The sequence below is a fragment of the Pan paniscus genome, chromosome 9, assembly GCF_029289425.2.
Source record: "Pan paniscus chromosome 9, NHGRI_mPanPan1-v2.0_pri, whole genome shotgun sequence".
In the NCBI taxonomy this organism is placed as follows: domain Eukaryota; kingdom Metazoa; phylum Chordata; class Mammalia; order Primates; family Hominidae; genus Pan; species Pan paniscus.
Window position 1 is genome coordinate 74,280,485 of NC_073258.2, and position 19,917 is coordinate 74,300,401.

The 19,917-nt window shown below is 54.2% G+C and overlaps 1 protein-coding gene across 1 annotated transcript in view; it reads left to right on the plus strand.

Annotated features, from left to right (window-relative positions):
- The window catches only part of ARHGEF17 (Rho guanine nucleotide exchange factor 17), a 63,262-nt gene that overhangs the window by 29,305 nt on the left and 14,040 nt on the right, over positions 1 to 19,917 (plus strand). Inside the window, exons 2-3 of the mRNA XM_003815655.6 lie at positions 11,753 to 11,830; positions 17,702 to 17,884. Coding sequence (XP_003815703.3) covers positions 11,753 to 11,830; positions 17,702 to 17,884 — 261 coding nt within the window. The remainder of the gene's footprint in view (positions 1 to 11,752; positions 11,831 to 17,701; positions 17,885 to 19,917) is intronic.

Sequence of the window (19,917 nt, forward strand, 5' to 3'; positions counted from 1 at the left end):
AGCAAGTCCTACCTACCCTAAGGCCTCATGGGATTACCAGTGGGGTCCTTCTTGACTGCCAAGGGCAGGGCAACCTCCCCCGCCCAGACTCAGATGTGGGACCCAGAAGATCTGGGTTCTGGTTTCTCTGCCTGTAAAATGGGGGTGACAGTCCCAGCCTCTTGGGCTGAGAGGATGATTGCATTCAAAGCTTCTGAGCTCCTAAGATGTTTTTCACATCTGTTGGGGGTCTGTCTATCCATCTACCTCTCAAGCCCCACCTCCTGCTTCCCGCTATTATCCATAATGAGAAACTTTTCCTTCCCAGCCTGGAAGGTCCAGCTGTTATCTTCTTGAAATTGGGAGGGAGGGGGGCGGATCTCAGAGAAGAAAGAAAGGGAAAAAACCCACATTAAAAAAAAAAAAAAACCACGAGTTAAATTCAAACCACATGCACCACAGCCCCTGCCATGTGGGCCTCTGCTGCCACCTGTGGGCGTCTGGTGGAAGTGCAGTTCTTGGGGCTTCAGCTTCCTCACTGGAGCCATAGGCTTAATCCTGAAGCCTGAAATCGGGAAGGAAGGTCAAGCTTTCCATCCTCCACCTCTGAGCATGACCTCACCCCCACCACCTCTGCTGCCAGGAAGCCTGGTGGGGAATTTAGAATCCATCTGCACCTTTCCTCCTCCCCCATTTGTTTACAGAGGGGGAAACTGAATCCCAGAGTGGAGAGGAATTTGGCTAAAGTTGCAAAGCAAGACAGTCAATAGATAAGTATTGTGCACCTACTGTATGTCAAGAGACCTGGTCTCTGCTCTTATGGATCTTCTGGTTGTGGAAAGCAGGGAGCAGACATTGAGACCATCCTATTTCCATCTAACTCCCAGCCATCCATTGAAGAGAATACAGCCTCCCACCTTCTCATTCAAGGTGCTCTGGGCTTGGCTTGACTTCTTGTTAAGGCGCTCTGTGACCCTGGTGAGGTCACTCAGCTTCTCTGATATGCCAGTTACTTGGGGTCAAATCCCAGCTTTGCCACATCCTGACTTCATAACCTCAGGCAAGTTGCTTTGCTTCCTGGAGCCTTTGTTTCCTCATCTGTAAAATGGCCGTAACAGGAATACGTAACTCAGAGGACTGGTGTGAGGACTAAATGAGATAATACATGAGAAACAGTGCCTCACTAAACATTAGCCAGCTGTAGACATGAGCTCCCACAAAAGATACAGTGAGCACACCTCATTCCCAGAGGTCCAGGAGGGGGCTGGGAGTGCAGTGGGTAGGGGGGTCCCTTCTGGGCTAAGAGTGCACCAGCAAGGTTCAGCAGCTAGAAGTCGGGCCTGAGTCCCAGCATAAGGAATGAGGGCTACCACCTCCATCCTCCTTTCAGCCAGCAGGGACAGTTTCTGGAAGGAGTGGTGAGGTTGGAGTCCCAGCTGGACCCCTCTGGGGCAATAGATGAAATCTAGCCTGTGCAGAAATCATCCCCTTCCTTCATTTCTCCTGTCAGCATATGAAGGACCCTGGGTTCACATTCCATCTCTTCCACTCACTGCCTGTGTGACCATGGCTCCTCCACCTCCCTGATCCTCAGTTTCCTCAGCTAGGCACTTCTCACTGAGAGTCATGCAGTGTGGTCGGATAGTGCTGGGCTGGAATTACCTTGAAGGCATCCTCACTCACAAATTGGTGATTAATGCTGGCATTTGGCTGGACCTCATCTGGCCTGTCAGCTGGCATACCTACACATGGCCCCTGCATGTGGCCTGGGCTTCCCCACAACGTGGAGGCTGGGTTTCAAGAATGAGCAAGCCAAGAGAGCAAGATGGAAGCACATGGCATTTTTATGACCTAGCTTTGGATGTCACATAGTATCATTTCTGCTGTGCTGTGTGGTCAAGGCAGTCACAAAGCTTTACCCAGCTTCAAAGGGAGGGGACCTGGACCTCGTCTCTCTGTGGGAACAGTCAATACCACATTGTAAGAAGAGCATGTGGGCCAGGCGCAGTGGCTCGCGCCTATAATCCCAGCACTTTGGGAGGCCGAGGCAGGAAGATTGCTTGATCCCAGGAGTGCAAGACTAGGCTGGGTAACATAGCAAGACTTAATCTCTAAAAAATATTTTTAAATTAGCTGGGCATGGTGGTGTACCCCCACCACTCAGGATGCTGAGACAGGAGGATCGCTTGAGCCCAGGAGTTTGAGGTTGCAGTGAGCTGTCACGCCACTACACTCCAGCCTGGGTGACAGAGTGAGACCCTGTCTCAAGAAAAAAAAAAAAAAAAGCATGTGAGATGATAGCTATCTTCAAAACATACAGTCTACCTGAAGATGATTATGAGGAAAACAGCTCATTGTAGCCTTGACATCCCAGAGCTCAAGTGATCCTCCTACTTCAGCCTCCTGAGTAGCTGGGACCACAGGTGTGTGCCACCAGGTCTGGCTATTTTTAGTATTTTTTGTAGAGATGAGGTCTCCCTATGTTGCGCAGGCTGGTCTCGAACTCCTGGGATCAAGTGATCCTCCTGCCTCAGCCTCCCAAAGTGCTGGGATTACAGGCGTGAACTACCGCACCCAGCTATTTTTTATTATTATTGAAGTGACACCTTCACTTTCAGTCTCTGCCATTGAACCCTATGGACCATCACCCTCACCAGTTGTGTAGTCACATGTCCATAGAAGACCCCAACAGGAGTGTACACAGACACACAGAGGAGTCCACACAGAGAGGACACAGGTCGTGTCACTCATAATCCCACCCCAGGTGCATACACGCACCCACCTAAGCAGGGCACTGTCCCCATAGCAGGAAGATCCTGAGGCTCTAAGGAGCTCTCCTTCCCATTCCCAAAGCACATTCCCCAGAATTATGGAGCCCACCCTGAGCAGCCAGTCCCCAGGGAGCCCTGTGGCTTGGACACTTCCCTTCTAGCTGCCTCAGAGGCCTGGGAACTCTGTGGAGCCTTGAGAGGCTCCTCTTTCCAGAAGAGAGGGTCTCTAGGAAACAGGACCTGACCAGGGAAGGCAGGGGGAAGGGAGGAGAGGAGAGAAGATAGGGGGATGGGAAGAAGACAGAGTCCTCAAGCAGGAACAGATGGAGAGACTGAGGCCCCAAGAAGTGAAGTGTCCTGCCCAAGGTCACTTCCCCAGTAAGTGGCCAAGCCAGGATTTGGGATTGAGCTTTCTGGCTCCAGGGCCTGCCTTCTTAATCTCTCTACACCAAAAAGTCCCTCTTTTGGAACTTTCATCTCCTTGATGAACTGAGCACCTGAGGAAGGCAGCGGCTGTCAGGGAAATGGATAGCCCATTAGGTTGGGAACATCCCGTACCAACCCTATGCTTGTGGACTTTGGTGGGGTCAGGAGCATCAGACAGTCTGTCTGGGCCATTCGCCAGGGCCGAGTTCCCAGGGAAGAGGATCTTCTTTGACTCTAGTATTGCCTGTGGATGGCAGTTTGTTTACCACCTAAACCTTCAGGAGAATCTGTTCATGTCACTATCTTGGAACAAAGGAGGCTGAAGAAAGGCAACCACTGCACCAGGGAGGTGGGGGTTGGGGGAGCCCAGCTGTGTGCACCAGGCCAGGGGAGGTGGAGTGGGGCTCTCCCCACTGGGGAGAGGGTGGGGTTTAGGAGCCTGGGCCCTGGAGGTGGCTGGTAGAACTGGGTTCTACCTCTTACCAGTCAGGTGACCTCTCTGAGCCTCAGTTTCCTAGTTTGTAAGAAGGGAGAGTAATAATAATAGAGTTCTTGATGTGGGGCTGCTGTGGGGATTAAAGGAGCCAGGACGTGTAAAGTGATGGTAGGGTGCCTGGCCCCTGAGAATTGTCCAAACAGCATTAGTGGTGTGGCAATTCTGAAATTATGGGGTTCCTAGTGTTCCAGTTTGGGCAGCTCTGGGGCCCAGGCACTCTCTTGACAAAGATTTAATAGGGTTGTGCCTCCACTCCCAGGAGCCTGATAAGGCCTGCTGCCCCAGAACCGGCATTTCTCCTTCACCACCTGCATCATGCTTGCCATTTCTTTCTCAGTTCCTGTCTTCCTGTGTAGACTGTGGTGCCCAGTAGGGCACAGACCTCTTTCCTTACCTTTAAATCCCCAGCACAGTGCTTGGCATCTAATAGGTGCTCTATAAGTATTTATTGAACTAATCAACTAATGAATAAAATAAAAATGCAATTGATTACTCATCCATTAAACCATGTATCTGTGGATTCATTCATGTATTCATGACTGTCATTGATCTGTTCATCCATTAATTTATTATTTATTCATTTATCATGATTCCATCCTTTCATCCTTTCATTTATTCAGCCATTACCGGTTATCTGTCCATTTGTTTGTTCATCCCTGTGTCTAGCCTTTCTCATCATTGGTCCCATTTGGTCCAGCACCAGCTGGAGGACCAGGTGGCCCCCAGGTGGACAGTGCCCAGATGCAGGAGGTATGGGTGGGCTCAGACTGGGTGGTGTGTCCAGAGGCGGGTAGTCAGGGTATTGGGATTCCCTCAGAGATGGGGAAGTTGTCAGCAGATTGGGCAGAAGTAGGGAGGGTTAGGTGCTCCCCAGGGCTGGTAGAAAGGTGGTCCCACAGACTTGGGACCCCCAGCCTGCCCCTCCTGGAGTGGGGTAGTACTCTTGTAGAGCAGAGCCCTTTTTCCCCCCCTCTGTCTTGCCTTCTCTGACTAAAGAGCAGGTGAGAGTGTGGCTCTTTCATGGGAGAAGAGGTGTTTATGGTGGGGTGTGGGGTATGGAGAGGAGGACTGGGTAGGCCTTCACCAAGCACCCTGTATACTTACAAAAACTCTTCTGAGCCACACTCATTCTATACAACTGCACATACCCCAAAGGAAATAAAATCAGCACTCAGAACAGGAGCTCAGAGGAACAATAGCAGAACCAACCTGCATAGGGGTACCGTGGCCCACCTGGTGCCCTCAGCCCCCACCCCAACTGACCTCATCCTGAAGGGCTCTGATGCCTGTGCTGTTATGGGGCCCTCCCTGGAAACCCTGCCTCAGTGACCAACCCGTGTGCTCCTGTTCCTTCTCTTTGCTTCCTTTCAACTCCCCGAACCACCAGCCCCACTCCATTGCCAAGACAATAGGCTTGGATCTAATTAGTCATCCTTAATGAAGCAGCAGCAGCAAGCAGTGCCTTTGGCACCAACTCCCGCCCCCTTCTTGGGGGCAGGGCCTTTCAGTGAACTCTGTCTTCTGGGCACACATATGCCTGTGGATCTCTCGACCTCAGGACCTTGTTCTTGCCATGCCTCCTCCAGGAAGCCCTCCCTGAATACTTTCCCCTGAAGCAGCAGTCACTCCCTCTGCTGAGCCCTATGAGCCCTATGAGAAAAAGTCCTGTGTTGTCTGGGAGCTCCTGGAGGCCAACAAGGGTGGACTGATCTCTGCAGGGCCCCATCCCACTGGAACTAGTGAGGGAATGGATGCACCTCTCTAAATCCTGAGCCACACACTGCCTCTCAGCCACTCAGAGGAAGCTGATGCCCAGGGTTGTGTAGCTTGAGAGGGTCAGATGGGGGACGAGGTGCCCTGAGAGAAAGCCAGATGTGGGTTAAGTATCCTCAGTGACCAAGCAATGAGCCAGGGATGGGGCCTTCAGACCACCACTCTGCATGTGCTGTGGGACCTGGATGTCTGGACTGGATCACAGGCCTGTCCATCCTCCCTTTCAAGCCACCACTCAGTCAATCGGTCTGGCTGTTCCAGACCCACTGCATGCCCAGCCCTGGGAGGAGGAAGAGGAGGAGCAGGCTCCATCCGCAGGGAAGCCCGCAATCCATCCAGTTGGGAGGGTAAGAGGCAGAGAGCTATTCAGGCTGGTCTGCCTCTCAGTCAGTAACTGCTGGGCATGTGGGGAGAAGGGAGGAGGAAGAGCTATTGGGGGCTTGTTTATTAAGCCAGCCTTCCTTATAAGTGCCCTGGCTTACAAAAGGGACAAGGACGCTGCCCTCAGGAAGCATATAGTCTCCTGGGAGGAGATGGGCCTCAATCTAGTAATTGCTTAAATGTATATTTACGAACTGCCATACATGGTTAAGGTAAGGAAAACTGAGAGCCTTTAAGAGCAGAAATTAGATGCACATGACCTAATCTGAGGATCAGGGAGGGCTTCCCTGAGGAGGTGACATTTGCACTAAAACTGGTATTTTTTCTTTTTGAGATGGAGTTTCGCTGTTGTTGCCCAGGCTGGAGTGCAATGGTGCGACCTCAGCTCACTGCAACCTCAGCTCACCTCAACCTCCGCCTCCCGGGTTCAAGCTATTCTCCTGCCTCAGCCTCCCGAGTAGCTGGGATTACAGGCATGCGCCACCACACCTGGCTAATTTTGTATTTTTTTTTTTTTTAATAGAGATGGGGTTTCTCCATATTGGTCAGGCTGGTCTCGAACTCCCAACCTCAGGTGATCTGCCCGCCTCAGCCTCCCAAAGTGCTGGGATTACAGGCGTGAGCTACCGTGCCCACCCGAAACTGGTCTTAAAGGAAAAGAAAAAGCATTACTAGGAGAGGGAAAAGGCATGGGCCAAGACCCTGAGGCAGGAGAGGGCATGGTCAGTTTCTGGAAGTTAAAACGGAAGTGGCTGGAGCACATCAAGCAAAGAGATGAGAGGAGTCGACAGATGGGCCTGGCTTGAGCTATGGGGTCAGGATGTCCACTGTGCAGGAAACTCAGGGGAAAGCAGGTTTGGGAGAAGGAGTCAGCTGGGGGCTTGGTGAGCGTGGCAGCGTGCAGCACACTAAAAGGCATGAAGTTGGCCAGGGCTGAGGCACAGCTGCAGGGTGCTTCAGAGCCCCCCCATCTTGCTGGGTGGGAGCTGGTGCAAAAGCAGGTTGCTCGCCCCCACCCCTCAGTCCAGATTGAGTCTAGGATAGGTTCTGCTGTCACTCTGGGCTTTCAAGCAGCATGTTATGAGGATCCTGCTTGGAGACAGTCTAGGGGTGCACAGTCTAGGTACGGGAGCACGGTCTAGGGGTGGGAGCACAGTCTAGGGGTGGGAGCACAGTCTAGGGGTGGGAGCACAGTCTAGGGATGGGAGCACAGTCTAGGGGTGAGAGCACAGTCTAGGGGTGGGAGCACAGTCTAGGGGTGGGGCGGATGGACAGGGACAGGACTGGAACCCTCCAAGATGGTCCCAGGTATAGGACACAGGCCAAGCTGGATCGGGGCAGGGGTAGGGATGATTCCAGGTGGGTGATTTGAGTGATAGCTGCCCTCCTTCAGGCCCAAGAGCTCCTCCCTTGGGTGGAAGACCAGGGATGTGTATGTGTGCACATCTCTAAATGTCCGAACCTGGACATATGTGCCTGTTTCTGCTGGCAATAGTTATGTAAACACAGAAGCACTTGTCTGGGCGCAACGATGGATCATGTTCGTTTGTGTCAAGGTTCAGGTCTGTAAGGGACTGTGTTGATGTGGGTGCACTTGGCCTGACCCCCTTGTGCATACGGGTCCAGGCCTGAGGGCAGGTTTCCATGAACGTGGCCTATTCCGTGTAGGTTTTTCGTGCCCCTGTGTGTGTCCCGTGCTCCGTGGCTCCTCGGTGGGAAGCTGCGTTCAGCGTGTGCCGGCGCTGGGTACAGGTGCGGACGGAAAGTACATGTCGGCGCCTTTGTCCACGGGTGTGCGCCGACTTGTGTCCTGGGGCGGGGGATGGGTCCGTGAGCGGACGCTGCCGCGTGGGGGACGGGGCGGGTGCGAGGGCAGCCCAGAGCGTGCTGGGGGAGATGGGGCGGCGCGGAGAGGGCGGGGACCCTCCTCCCCACAACGGCGCCGCGCGCGCCTGGCTCGCCGGGCGCACTCCCAGCGCGGAGGAGGCAGCAGCGCCGCCGGCGGCCGGGCCGCAGCGCTCAGATCGACGCTGGAACTGACCACCGCGACCGCCACTGCGACTGCCGCCGCGGCCGGGCTGAGCCCTTAGGGAGCGAGAGTGGGAGGCGGCCCCTGACTCCGCGCCGACCCCCGCCCCCCGCCCCGCCGCCACCCCGGCGCCCCCGCCCCAGCGGCTGGCCGGCCGCATGCTGCAGATAGTGAAGACCCTGGCCCAGTTCACCATCGCGCTGGAAGACATGCGCGATATGGGCCCAGCCGCCACCTCCGGGGAGCCTGCCGGGGGCAGCAGCACTGACGCCGAGGAGCCTGGGGAGGCCCAGGTATGGGGAGGGGGAGGGGCAGCCAGGGACCTGGGCCATGGCCTAGAACTCAGCCGACCCAGGAGCCAACCCAGGAGACGGTGGGGGGAGGGGAGGCATGGGGCGCGGGGACTCTCTGTGACCGGGGATGGAGACCTGGAGATTGAGGGTGAGGAACCCTGGCAGGCGGTGGTGTGGCTGGCAGGGCGCTGAGGGTCAAGGCCTGGTGGCACTCTGCTTGCAGAAGTGCCTGTAGAAGCTGAGGCTGTCGCCAGTGTTATCCTGGGTCCACAGGCTCAGGAAGGAGAGGTTTTCCCAGCCCTCGTCTTAGGCTTGAGGTGGCCCTGGTGTATGTGTGTGCTGGAAAGTAGAGTCAGTTTTGCACCCCCACTGCCATCCTCTCCCTGCCGCTGGGCCTGCTGGCCCTTGGAGGAGTCATGCTGCGGTGGGAACAGCAGCGTCCCCGTTCTCGCTCAGTGTGTGTACCCCTGCAGGGGAGGGGAGGCGTCTTGGGGCTGTTTCCCTGTCTTTGTGTGTCTCTGGGCCTGGACTCTGTGCCATGCTCCCGGCCCCAGTGGGGGCTGTAATTCTGTCCCCTCCCCGTGCTATGATGTGTCTCTCCACAGCCTCAAGTGTCTGAGCTGGCAGGCCTGGTTCTCAGCTGCGTGACCTGGTTGCGTTTTTTATTAATGTGTGGGGCGGCTTGCCTTTATGGCGTCTCTGTGTGCGTGTCTGTCTTCACACTGTGCCCATCAGGGTTTCAGTCTTTGGGTTGTGATGCCCCAGTCATCCCAGGAGTGGCCCCCTCTGTCTTCCTGCTGTATCCCCCAGTGCCCACCTCAGTGCCCGGTGTAGCGAAGGTCTGGGGATGGGGCTGGTGAGGGATGAGGGGTGCTGTGGGGAGGCTGGGTCTGAAGGGCTGTTCCGCCCGGAACAGGTGGGCCTGCTGTTCAGGCTGACAGCTGCACTGTCTGCCTCCTGCCTCCCCTGTCCACCCCCGCAACCCCCGCACACTACACCCGTGTCTGGGCACGTGTAGAGGGCTGCTCGCGCAGTGACAGGGAGCTGGCCTTGTTTTCTGTGTCTTTACCTGACAGCTGAGTGACAGGCCGCTGTGCTCTGCCGCAGGGAGGAGGCTGGGAGGCGGGCATTGCAGCGTCAGCCTCCCCGTGTCACCCCAGCCTCCCGGCATCAGGCACAGCGCCAGCCCTGCCTCTCAGGAAGCCTTCCTGACCATGACCATTGTGGTGCCCGCTGGGCCTGACGGGCCGTTGTGTGGGCGGGGGAGTGTGGCTGAGGGGCCCAGGGCCACGCCTGGCCTGGCCCTGCTGTCAGGGAGCTCCCCACGCCGTCTCACTGAGGGGGAGAAAGGGTGGACACTGGTGACCTGCTGCGTGTGGACAGAGCTGCTCTGCTCACTGCCACCTTTGCCTTCACGGTGATGGGAGGGAGGGGTTATTAGCTCCATTTCATGGAAGAGAATGTGGAAACAGGGCCATTAGGTGACACCACAGTCACACAGCCAGTAAGGGCAGTGCTGGGGACCTGTGGCCCGTGGCTGCCCAGTCAGTCTGGGCGAGAACTCCAGGGGCTGGGGCCCTGAGAGTCATGAGGTGGCTGAAGAGACCCTGGTCCTTGCTTTGCCACTCACAGGCTGTGTGATCTTGGACAAGTCATGTCACCTCTCTGACATGACCCCTCACCTGTGCAGTGGAAATGGCAACACCTGTGTCACAGAGCTGAGTGTGAGGCTGAAGCAAGACCATGTCTGTGGGGTGCTGAGATGTCCCTGGCGTGGGGTAGGGCAGGATTAGGCATCTGGGCCTGTCCTCGGGAGGCCTTCCTGGCCCTCCACGCTCTCCCAAGTCTCCATCCTACAGTGAGCCTTGCTCGCACTGCCTCCTTCTGGAAGCTGCCCTGGTTTTTTAGAGGTCACAAGAGTACCGAGGATAGATGGTCTGCTTGTCTCCAGAGGCTCCGAGGCTCTGGTCTGCTGTTTCCGGAGGCCCTGAGGTACCTTCCCACCCGTCAGAGCCCAGGGCTGGCAATGGTGGGCTGGCAAGGATGGGGAGAGCCAGCCCCCCTTCCTCCCTGCCCCAAGGGGTGTCCTTCACACCCCCACCACTGAGTTCCTAGCATGGGAGCTCACTTTTCTGAGTGTGCTTCATTATAGGACACTGTGGGGACAGGCCTTGCCCCTGAGTCCTTGGTCAGAGGGCAAGGGATCTGAAGTGGGTGTGCCACAAGCAGAGGGGGAGCAGTGGCTGGGTCAGGCAGGACAGGCCTGGGCTCAGGTCCACTAAAACATGAGCCCTGGGCATAGCAGTGACCAGGACAGCCCCACTGGTTGAGTTCCTACCCTGAAGGACTAGAGGTGGAGGCTGGAGGGATGCCACAGACATGGACACCCTGGCATTGCCATCTGCACAGCACCTGCTCGAACCAGTAAGCCTTGATGGCAGGAACCCGAGATACGGTCCACAGATGCTCAGGCCAAGCCGAGACCTGGGAGGGGAGGGGAGAGAGGAGAATAACCCAGAGATCTGGAGCCTAGAGGAGTTAGGGGCCTTGCCCAGGATCACTCTAGGGCCTTAGAGGGGTCAGGAGTGGAGTCTAGGGGTCTAGGGCTTGGAGTGGAGTCTCTGCCAGAGAAGGGAAGTTGTTGGGGCTGGTACTATCTGGTAAGGCTTCCTGGAGGTGGGGATTTTGGGGGGAGAGGTGTAGGGACTGGTGGAGAGGAGCAGCAGGTAAGTTCAGTCCCAGGGGCTGAACGCAAGGCGTCCCAGACAGGGATGAGCACCCTGTGCCTGGGGGTGTGGGTGCAGAGGCTGTGTGACCCCTTGGGGACTCAGTAATTCAGGTCATCAGATCCATAGGATGGAGGCATCGGTGTCTGGGTTTCCTTTTTCCCCTCCCTAACATGAAGACAATAATAACATGTACCTCACAGGGTGGCCAGGATTATTGAATAATATGTCATGCTTAGAACAGTTCCTGGCGCATAGGAGGGCATAGTTAATGTTTTTAAATGACAGAATTGGGATCCAGCCTTGTCTGAGACTGGCTTGAACCCTGATACTGCCCAGCTGTGTGACCTTCAGCACTGACTTCCCCTCTCTGGTCCACAGTGTCTTCCTCTGTAGCAGGGTGATAGTGTCTACTCTTAGGGATGGTGGGCAGCCCAGCCAGGTGGGCATGTCCCCATAGCGCTGAGCCTGAAGGTGGGGTCTTCAGAGATGGCAGCTGGAGTGGGTGCTGGCCTGGAGGCATTGTTCTTTGCAAATGTGAAAGGTTATTGATTTTTTTAAAGACCCTTTTTCAATAGCCTGGCAGAGGAGCCAAGAAGTGGGTGGATGGGGCAGGGGCGGAGGAGTGAGTGCCTAACTGTGCAAGGCCACGTGTTTGAGGTGTAAGTTGGGGGCAGGGGGAGCAGCTGAGCAAAGACCTGGTAGAGTGGAGGGCCTGGGGGCCTCGGGGGAACAGCCGGGAGCCCTGGGCGGCAGGAGGAAAGGGCCAGGAGGGCAGGGAGAGGGTGTGGGCGGGTTCTCTGGGCACCACGTGGCTACAGGTGATGGGGTCTGGGGGGAAAAAGACCCCTGTTCACCCTCTGCTCCTGTCCCCACAGGACATGCGGAAGCACGTGGCCATGACCCTGCTGGACACAGAGCAGTCGTATGTGGAGTCGCTGCGCACCCTGATGCAGGTGGGGCTCGGGGCCCACTGCCCTGAGAATGGCCTTTCTGAGCCTAGGAGGCTGTCAGATGGGTGTGAGCAAACCCCTTTCATGGACAAGGGACTGAGGCCAGAGAACCGTGTCCCTGGCACCCGTCGCCTTTCCATGAAGAACCCCCAGCATGGCCATTCCAGAGAAGGAGGAAGGCTTCTCCTGGGCAAGAGAGAATGCAGAGGGGCCAGGCCACCCCAGGGCGGGCGTCCCTACCCTGCTGTTCTTCCACGTCCCCCTGGCAACCCTGACCCTGAACTTAGATCCGTGAACTCCCTCTGATGTGCCCCCTCCATTGTATTCACTGACTGGGAAGTATGAGTTGAATAGAGTTCAGTATTGAGCACCTGCTGTGTGCAGGCCCTGTTCCAGGTACAGGAGACACAGGGATGAATAAGAGAGCCCAGCCCCTGCCACAGGAGCTCACCACCCTGCTGAGTACATAGTGGAGTATACGGGCACTCTAGAAACATCGAGGGGCACCTGCTAAGCGTGGGGTCAGGGAGGTTTCCTGGAGGAGGTGCTCACTTCCACCATGACCTGTCTTCTCAGCAACAGGAATAGCACATTGCAAAGCCAAGTGAGGCCTGGCACACTCGGAGGTCTACGTGGCCAGCACAGAGCACAACGCGCTGGTCCTATAGCTATGCTGTCGGAGTCGGCAGAGGCCACACTGTGGGGGCCTAGAACACCAGTTGGAGGCAGTAGATTCTGCCAGGGTCCGTGGATGATCAGCGAAGGGCTTTGAGCAGGGGAGGTGTGTGGCCTGATTCATGCTTCATGAAGTCTGTCTGACAGCTGGGAAGGTGGGTGGCAGAAGAGGAGGTCAAGGCCATTGAGATCAGGCAAGGATAGAGGTTACAGGAAGGGAGTGCTGGGGACAGACACTCAGGAGGTGGACTGGTCAGGCCAGGCGTGGTAACTGGTTGGTTGTGGGGGGCAAGGTGGGGAAGCCCAAGATGATGTCTGGGCTCCTGGCCTCGGATAGGTGGGGCCCAGGGGAGAAGCACAACTGGAGCAAGGTGGTGAGTTCAGGCTCAGACATGAACCTGGGAAGGCCCACAGCCTGGATGCACACATGGCCTGGGGCTGGATGAGTGTGGACCTGAGCTGAAGTGGGGCCTGGCAGTCACCATTGAGGATGAATTTGCCCAAGCTAGCTGGGCAGGGGGACAGCAAAGGGTAAAGGTAGAACCTTCACCCTATGGAAACATCCAGAGCATTCACTCACTCACCATTCATTCATTCATTCACTCACTCCACAAATCCACGGTGAGCCCTTTCTGCGCTCCAGGTAGTGTTCTCTGTGCAGGGGCATTAGTGGTAAGGGCCTGTCTCCTGGAGCTCACGGTCTATGGCGGAGACCGACAGTGACCAGCCAGATATCAACACACAGTGGCATGTGGTGATGCAGAAGTGCACACACAGAGAACCTACACACAACAGGGATATGCCTTAAAAGGAGGGAAATTCTGACATCCTACAACATGGATGAGCCTGGAGGACATGATGCCAAGTGAAAGAAGCCAGTCTCAAAGGACAAGCACTGTCTGATTCCACTTGCATGAGGTTCCTGGGGTAGTCAGACTCAGAGATGGAAGGTAGGATGGTGGGTGCCAGGGAAACGGTGCCAGGCTGGGAAAGGAGGGTATGGGGAGTTACTATTTAATGGGTGTATAGGGTTGCAGTTTTATAGGATAAAAAGAGTTTTAGAGCTGGATGGTCACACATTATGAATGTATTTAATACCATTGAACTGTACATTTAAAATGGTAAATTTTATATTATATGTATTTTACCATAAAATACAATGCGTTTGTTTATTGTTTTTAAAAAGTGCATGGGGAGATGAGAACACAGAAGGGAGCCTACCCTGGTGTCGGGGTCAGGGAGGTCTTCCCTGGGGTTGGGGTATTTAGCTGAGACCTGAAGGGTGGGTAGATTTCAGCGGAGAGAGCCCGGAGGGATGGCTCCCGGCAGAGGGTATGTCAGGGACAAAGGCCAGGAGGCTGGAAGGAACCTAGAGCAGCAGGGAACCAGAGGTGGCCAGGTGGCTGCAGGAAGGAAGGCTGCTGGGCATGGAGCTGGGCTTTCCTGTGCACGCAAGGAAGCCATGGGAGGACGCAGCCAGAATGCCAGGCAGGAGGAGTAGACATGGCAGGGGCCTGAGGGGGTCCTTTGCCATCCCCTAGATGAGAGTTGGAGGCATTAGGGTCAGACAGTCCAGGGTTGAAGTCACTTGCGTCCTCACTGGGTGAGACTAGCCTAATCACCTCACTTTCTCTGAGCCTCAAGTTTGCCTGCAAAATGTAGCTAATCTACCTATCTCCCATCAAGAAGACTTAAAGGTGAGCCAGGCGCGGAGGCTCACACCTCTAATCCCAGCACTTTGGGAGGCTGAGGTAGGCGGATCACCTGAGGTCAGGAGTTCAAGACCAGCCTAGCCAACGTGGTGAAACCTCATCTCTACTAGAAATACAAAAATCAGCTGGGTGTGGTGGCAGGCTACCTGTAATCCCAGCTCCTCCAGAGGCTGAGGCAGGAGAATAGCTTGAACCCGGGAGGCAGAGGTTGCAGTGAGCCGAGATCCTGCCACTGAACTCCAGCCTGGGTGACAGAGCGAGACTCTGTCTCAAAAAACAAAACAAAACAAAACAAAACAAAAACAAAAGGTGATGACGGCACCCATGCCTGTTCACAGGCAGGAGTCAGGAGCAGTGGAGAGCTGGGAGCAGGCAGGGCTTGGGCATGTCTTTCTACCTCCGCCAAATCTCCCAGACCCATCCAGGGCTGCACTTGGGAGAGGGTGCAGGACCTGTGGGTGGAGGAAGCCAGAATGTTGGGTGAGCAAGGTGGAGGTGGACAGGAGGGTGTCACGTGAACCCAAGGACCGTCCCTGGAGGCAGCCCTGGAGTGTGGGAGGAGGACTGAGGTCTGGCTCCAGGTCAGGAGCATGACTCTGGAGCCAAGCCACCAGCATTCAAACTTGGCTCCATCTCCTGGCCAGCTGCGTGACCCGGAGCATGTCACATAACCAGTCTCTGCCTCAGTTTCCTCATCTGTAGAGAGGGGATAATAATAGACCTGCCTTGAGTGCAGTTAATTAGAGAGACGTTTATAATTTAGCATACTGCCTGCAGCTCTGCAAGCATGGTAAAAAGTTGCATTTAATCTTTGTATTAACCTTGTGAGGTAGATATTATATTCTTTATACAAAGAAACGAAGACTCACAGAGGTTAAGAAACTTGCCCAGAGTCATCCATCTAGTGAGTGGTATTAGTTGACATTCACTGAGTGCCCACTATGTGCCAGGCACTGTTCTGAATGCTTTAGAACAGTGAGTAAATTCATATAAGCCTGACTATAAACCCCATTTTGCAGATGATGCAGCTGAGACACAGAGAAGTAAAGCTGCTTGTCCAAGGTCACAGAGTTAGGAAGTGCCACACCCTGGGTTGAAACCCTGTCATTGTGACTCTGGGTTCTCCCTGTCACCCACTAGTCTACACTGCCTAGAGCACAGTGGTATTCAAATTGAGATTGGACTCCATAGTCCCAGTGTTAACTTCCAACCATCACTGCCCTCACTAATTGATAAGTGTTGTTCCTGCAGGCCAGGTGTTCACAATGAACAAAGAAGTTAAATAGAAGTTAGGAGCCAGAAGGAGGGAGGATTTGAAACTAGGTCCTAGGGCTACATCCCTTCCTCAGCGTCACCCTCACCCTCTGAGCCTATTTTCAACTCTGACACTCGAAGCTAACAAACGCCCCTTCCCCTGACCACCCTGACGAGCCCCCCTCCCCTTGGCACCCTGATCCCACTTCTCTTTTCCGTAGCACTCACTGTCTTCCACCATGCTGTATAGTAATTTACATATTTATTGTGCTTCTTTCCTGCCTCCCACCACTCATGTGTCAGCCCCACAGGGGGTCTGTGCAGTGAGATGCCCCAGTGCTGGGCGGGCTGAGCATTGGTGAGTGAATGGGGCATTGGCTTGTGCCAGGTTCCGTATTGGGCTCTCAGTCATTGTTTGTTCTTTCCTCCTGCTGTGTGCCCGCTTTGTGTGGGGTGCCGGGACCCTGAGGCGAGCGGTTTAGCTGCTGCTCCTGCTCCTTGTGGAGCAGCGGGCCCTGACCCAGCCCAGGAGCTGGCTCACCTATGGGTAGGAGACTGCCTGCTTATCTCCTCACCATCACCCCGGCCTTTTCAGAATCCCCAGCCAAGAGAGAGGATTCTGTTGAGCTTTACTTTCTCAAGCTTGTTTTACAAAACAAGCCAGATTTTTAAAAATGTTTAATATAAATGTTATTGCAACATCACATATGCTTTTTCAAACAACACCCTCGTTTTTTTTAGCCTGCAGTTACAGCGTAGGACCAGTAGAGGGCGACCTCTCCACAAGCGCACCGGCCCCTGAGCTGGGCTATTAAAGCTAGGGGAACATCTTTGCACGTAGATTTGACGTAAAATAACGGGAGTTTTAGTCACAGACTGGCCAGCAGTTCTGAAATCTGTATAACAGCGTTCAGAGAGTGTCATTAAGAGCCTCCAGTAACTTCCCATGTGGTCTCGTGATCTCCCACGACCCTCCCTGCTTTATCTTCACACCATTATCGCCTTATTTATTTATTTATTTAGTCGCTCAGGCTGGAGTGCAGTGGCGCGATCTGGGCTCACTGCCACCTCCACCTGCCAGGTTCAAGCAATTCTTCTGTCTCAGCCTCCCAGGTAGCTGGGACTACAGGCGCACACCACTAGGCCCAGCTAATTTATTGTATTTTAGTAGAGACGGGGTTTCACTGTGTTGCCCAGGCTGGTGGCGAACTCCTGAGCTCAGGTGATCTGCCTGGCCTCGACCTCCCAAAATGCTGGGATTACAGGCTTGAGCCACCGCGCCCTGCCACGTTATCACCTTTTAACTGACTACGAGATTTCCATGTGTCATCCATTCTGAGACTCGTGGTCTTCGCATTTTAATATCCCTAAATCAGGGTTCATTCTATAATTGGTAGCATATCATAATTTAATTGGCAACCAGTTTTTCTTAAATATAAAATAATGGCTGGGCACAGTGGCTCATGCCTATAATCCCAGCACTTTGGGAGGCCAAGGCAGGTGGATCACTTGAGGTCAGGAGTTTGAGACCAGCCTGGCCGACATAGTGAAACCCTGTCTCTATGAAAAATATAAAAAACTAGCCGAGTGTTGTGGCGCAGACCTGTAATCCCAGCTACTCGGGAGGCTGAGGCAGGAGAATCACTTGAACCCGGGAGGCGGAGGTTGCAGTGAGTCGAGATCGCACCACCGCATTCCAGCCTGGGTGACAGAGCAAGACTTCATCATAAAATAAAATATTTCTTAGATTTGATGAAATATGATATTTTAAAAAATTTCTTCCGTTTGTGTGTTTCATCAGACTAGATCCTAAGCTCCATCAGGACAGGGATTGTGGTCTTTCTTATACATTGCTGTCTCCCAATTCTTAGCACAGTGCCTGGTACGTAGTAAGTGCTCAGTAAATCTTTGCTGAGTTAGTGGTGGGAGGTCTTTCAAGGAGCCCCATCTTGCTTTCCTCATTCCAAGCTCTGTTTGTTCATACATTAAACAAACCTCTCCTGAGCGTCCTTGCTCCCATCTTGTGCCAGGCCCTGGGCTCAGCGATGAGGGCATGAGCTTAGATCTTCCCATCTCCCTCCTGGAGCTCTTGGTCTCATGAGGGAGATGTGGAAGGCAGGGCGCTGAGCTGCAGGCCCGGGTGATTCTGTGTGCACTCACACAGGGGCCCTGTGTAGGTGCGGTGGGGGCGGCATCTCTGAGGGAGTGTGCACCGACCCTGTGGGTCCTTCAGGGCTACATGCAGCCGCTGAAGCAGCCAGAGAACTCCATGCTCTGTGACCCTTCACTGGTGGACGAGATCTTCGACCAGATCCCCGAGCTCCTGGAGCACCACGAGCAATTCCTGGAGCAGGTTCGGCACTGCATGCAGACCTGGCATGCCCAGCAGAAGGTGGGAGCCCTGCTTGTCCAGTCGGTGAGTGGCCCCGCTGCTGCCAATTCCCACAAGCACAGGCCCTCCTGGAAGGGGCTGGATGTGGCCACGGACCCCACCCCCACCCATCCCACCTGGATACTGACTCTGTTTCCAGATCTGACCATAGAACTTGGCTAGACATTGGTACTTACCCCAGCCCCTGGGTGGACCTGAACTTGGACACTCCCCTACCCCAAAGCTTGGCCAGACTCTGGCACGGACTCCGACCCCAGCCAGACACTGACTCTGATCCTGGACCCTACCCTGCCCCTGGCTGGCACTGACGTGACTCTAGTCCTGACTCCAAGCTGGTGCTGACGCTGACCCAGACCTCAGATGGATGCTGGTACTGACCTCCACCCTATCTTTACTGGAACCAAAATAACTGCCCTGGTCCTGACCCTGGACTTGGGCTGGATGTTGATGCTGGCTGAGTCTTGACTTTTTCTCCATCAGATATTTTCATCATATAGCATACCTGTTTGCTAGGCATTGTTCTAAATGTGTTGTATCTATCAACAGCCCTGGTAGGAGAGTGCGTTGGTTACCCTGATTCTAAAGATAGTGACTGAGACATGGAGAGATTGGTAACCTGATGAAAGTTACAGTTAGGAAGTGGTGGAGGACTCAACTCCAGAAAGCCTGGTTCCAGTGCCCCGGCTTCCCCTACCCCATACTGCCTCTCACCACAGGCCAGATCTCCACTGTACACTTGTCAAGCTCCCACAATAGCGAGTAAGATCTTAGAAAAGGTATTGACTTCAGAATTCAAAAAGAACATTGAAAGCAAAACCAATAAGCATTTAATTAAATGCCTGTAAAACATAGCATGCCATTTTCATTCATTGTTAAATTTAGTATTTATAAGAATTTAATTACATTTGGAAAACTTCCAGTTCCATTTTATTTTGCCAGAATTCCCAAGAATACACCATGATGACTGTTAAATCATAGCCAAATGCAAACTAAATGGTTTCTCAGAGCCACATAATTTCAAAAGCAAAATTGTAAAAATTCTTGCAAAAATTTTACAAGTGAAAAATTATATCTATTTCTGTGGGATGTATGTTTCAATATATTTGCTATGCTGTGGGGTGGGGCCTTGAACCATCTTAGAATGTCCTTGCTGACCCAGAAACTGATGGGACCAGACAGGGGTGATGGGGTTCCAGCTTGGATTGAGTGCTGATGTCTCCAGCCCATCATCACTGTTAGTGTCAGTAAGCTCAGCCCCCTGCCTGGACCTTGATGCTGACCATGGACTACGGCGAAGCCCTGGACCCGGAGGGGTCAGCACAGGATGCTGTGTCCCAGGGTGGGGGTGGTTAGTGAGGGTTGTCTTCCTCCCTTTGCTTCTTCATGCCCTGCCCTGTTCTGTCCAGAGGCAGGGGCAGTTGGCACCTTAGAGGGACAGGACTCTGGCCGGGCGCAGTGGTTCACGCTTGTAATCCCAGCACTTTGGGAGGCCGAGGCAGGCAGATCACGAGGTCAGGAGTTTGAGACCAGCCTGACCAACATGGTGAAACCTCGTCTCTACTAAAAATACAAAAATTAGGTGGGCGTGGTGGCATGCACCTGTAATCCCAGCTACTCCGGAGGCTGAGGCGGGAGAATCGCCCGAACCTGGGTGGCGGAGGTTGCAGTGAGCCGAGATCGTGCCATTGCACACTCCAGCCTAGGTGACAGAGTGAGACTCCGTCTCAAAAAAAAAAAAAAAAGACAGGACTCTGAGGAGTACAGAAATATCACTAATGTGGTCACGTAGCTTATCCACAGTACAGTTGAGACAGGAACCCAGGTTTCCTGGTTCCCAGACAAGGCTTCTTACCAATAACCTCCATATTTAGTCCACCATCAGCATCAAGCAGGTATTAGCCACCAGCTGTATGTCCTGCCCTGAGCTGGGCTTTACTGTGGGTGGGATAGGAGCACTTTTCATGGAGAGGGAGAACTTGTCCTAGGAGATCAGGAGAAGCCAGAGGCCAGGTGGAGTACCAGGCAGAGCTCTAGTCAGGGAAAGGAGTACTTCCGAG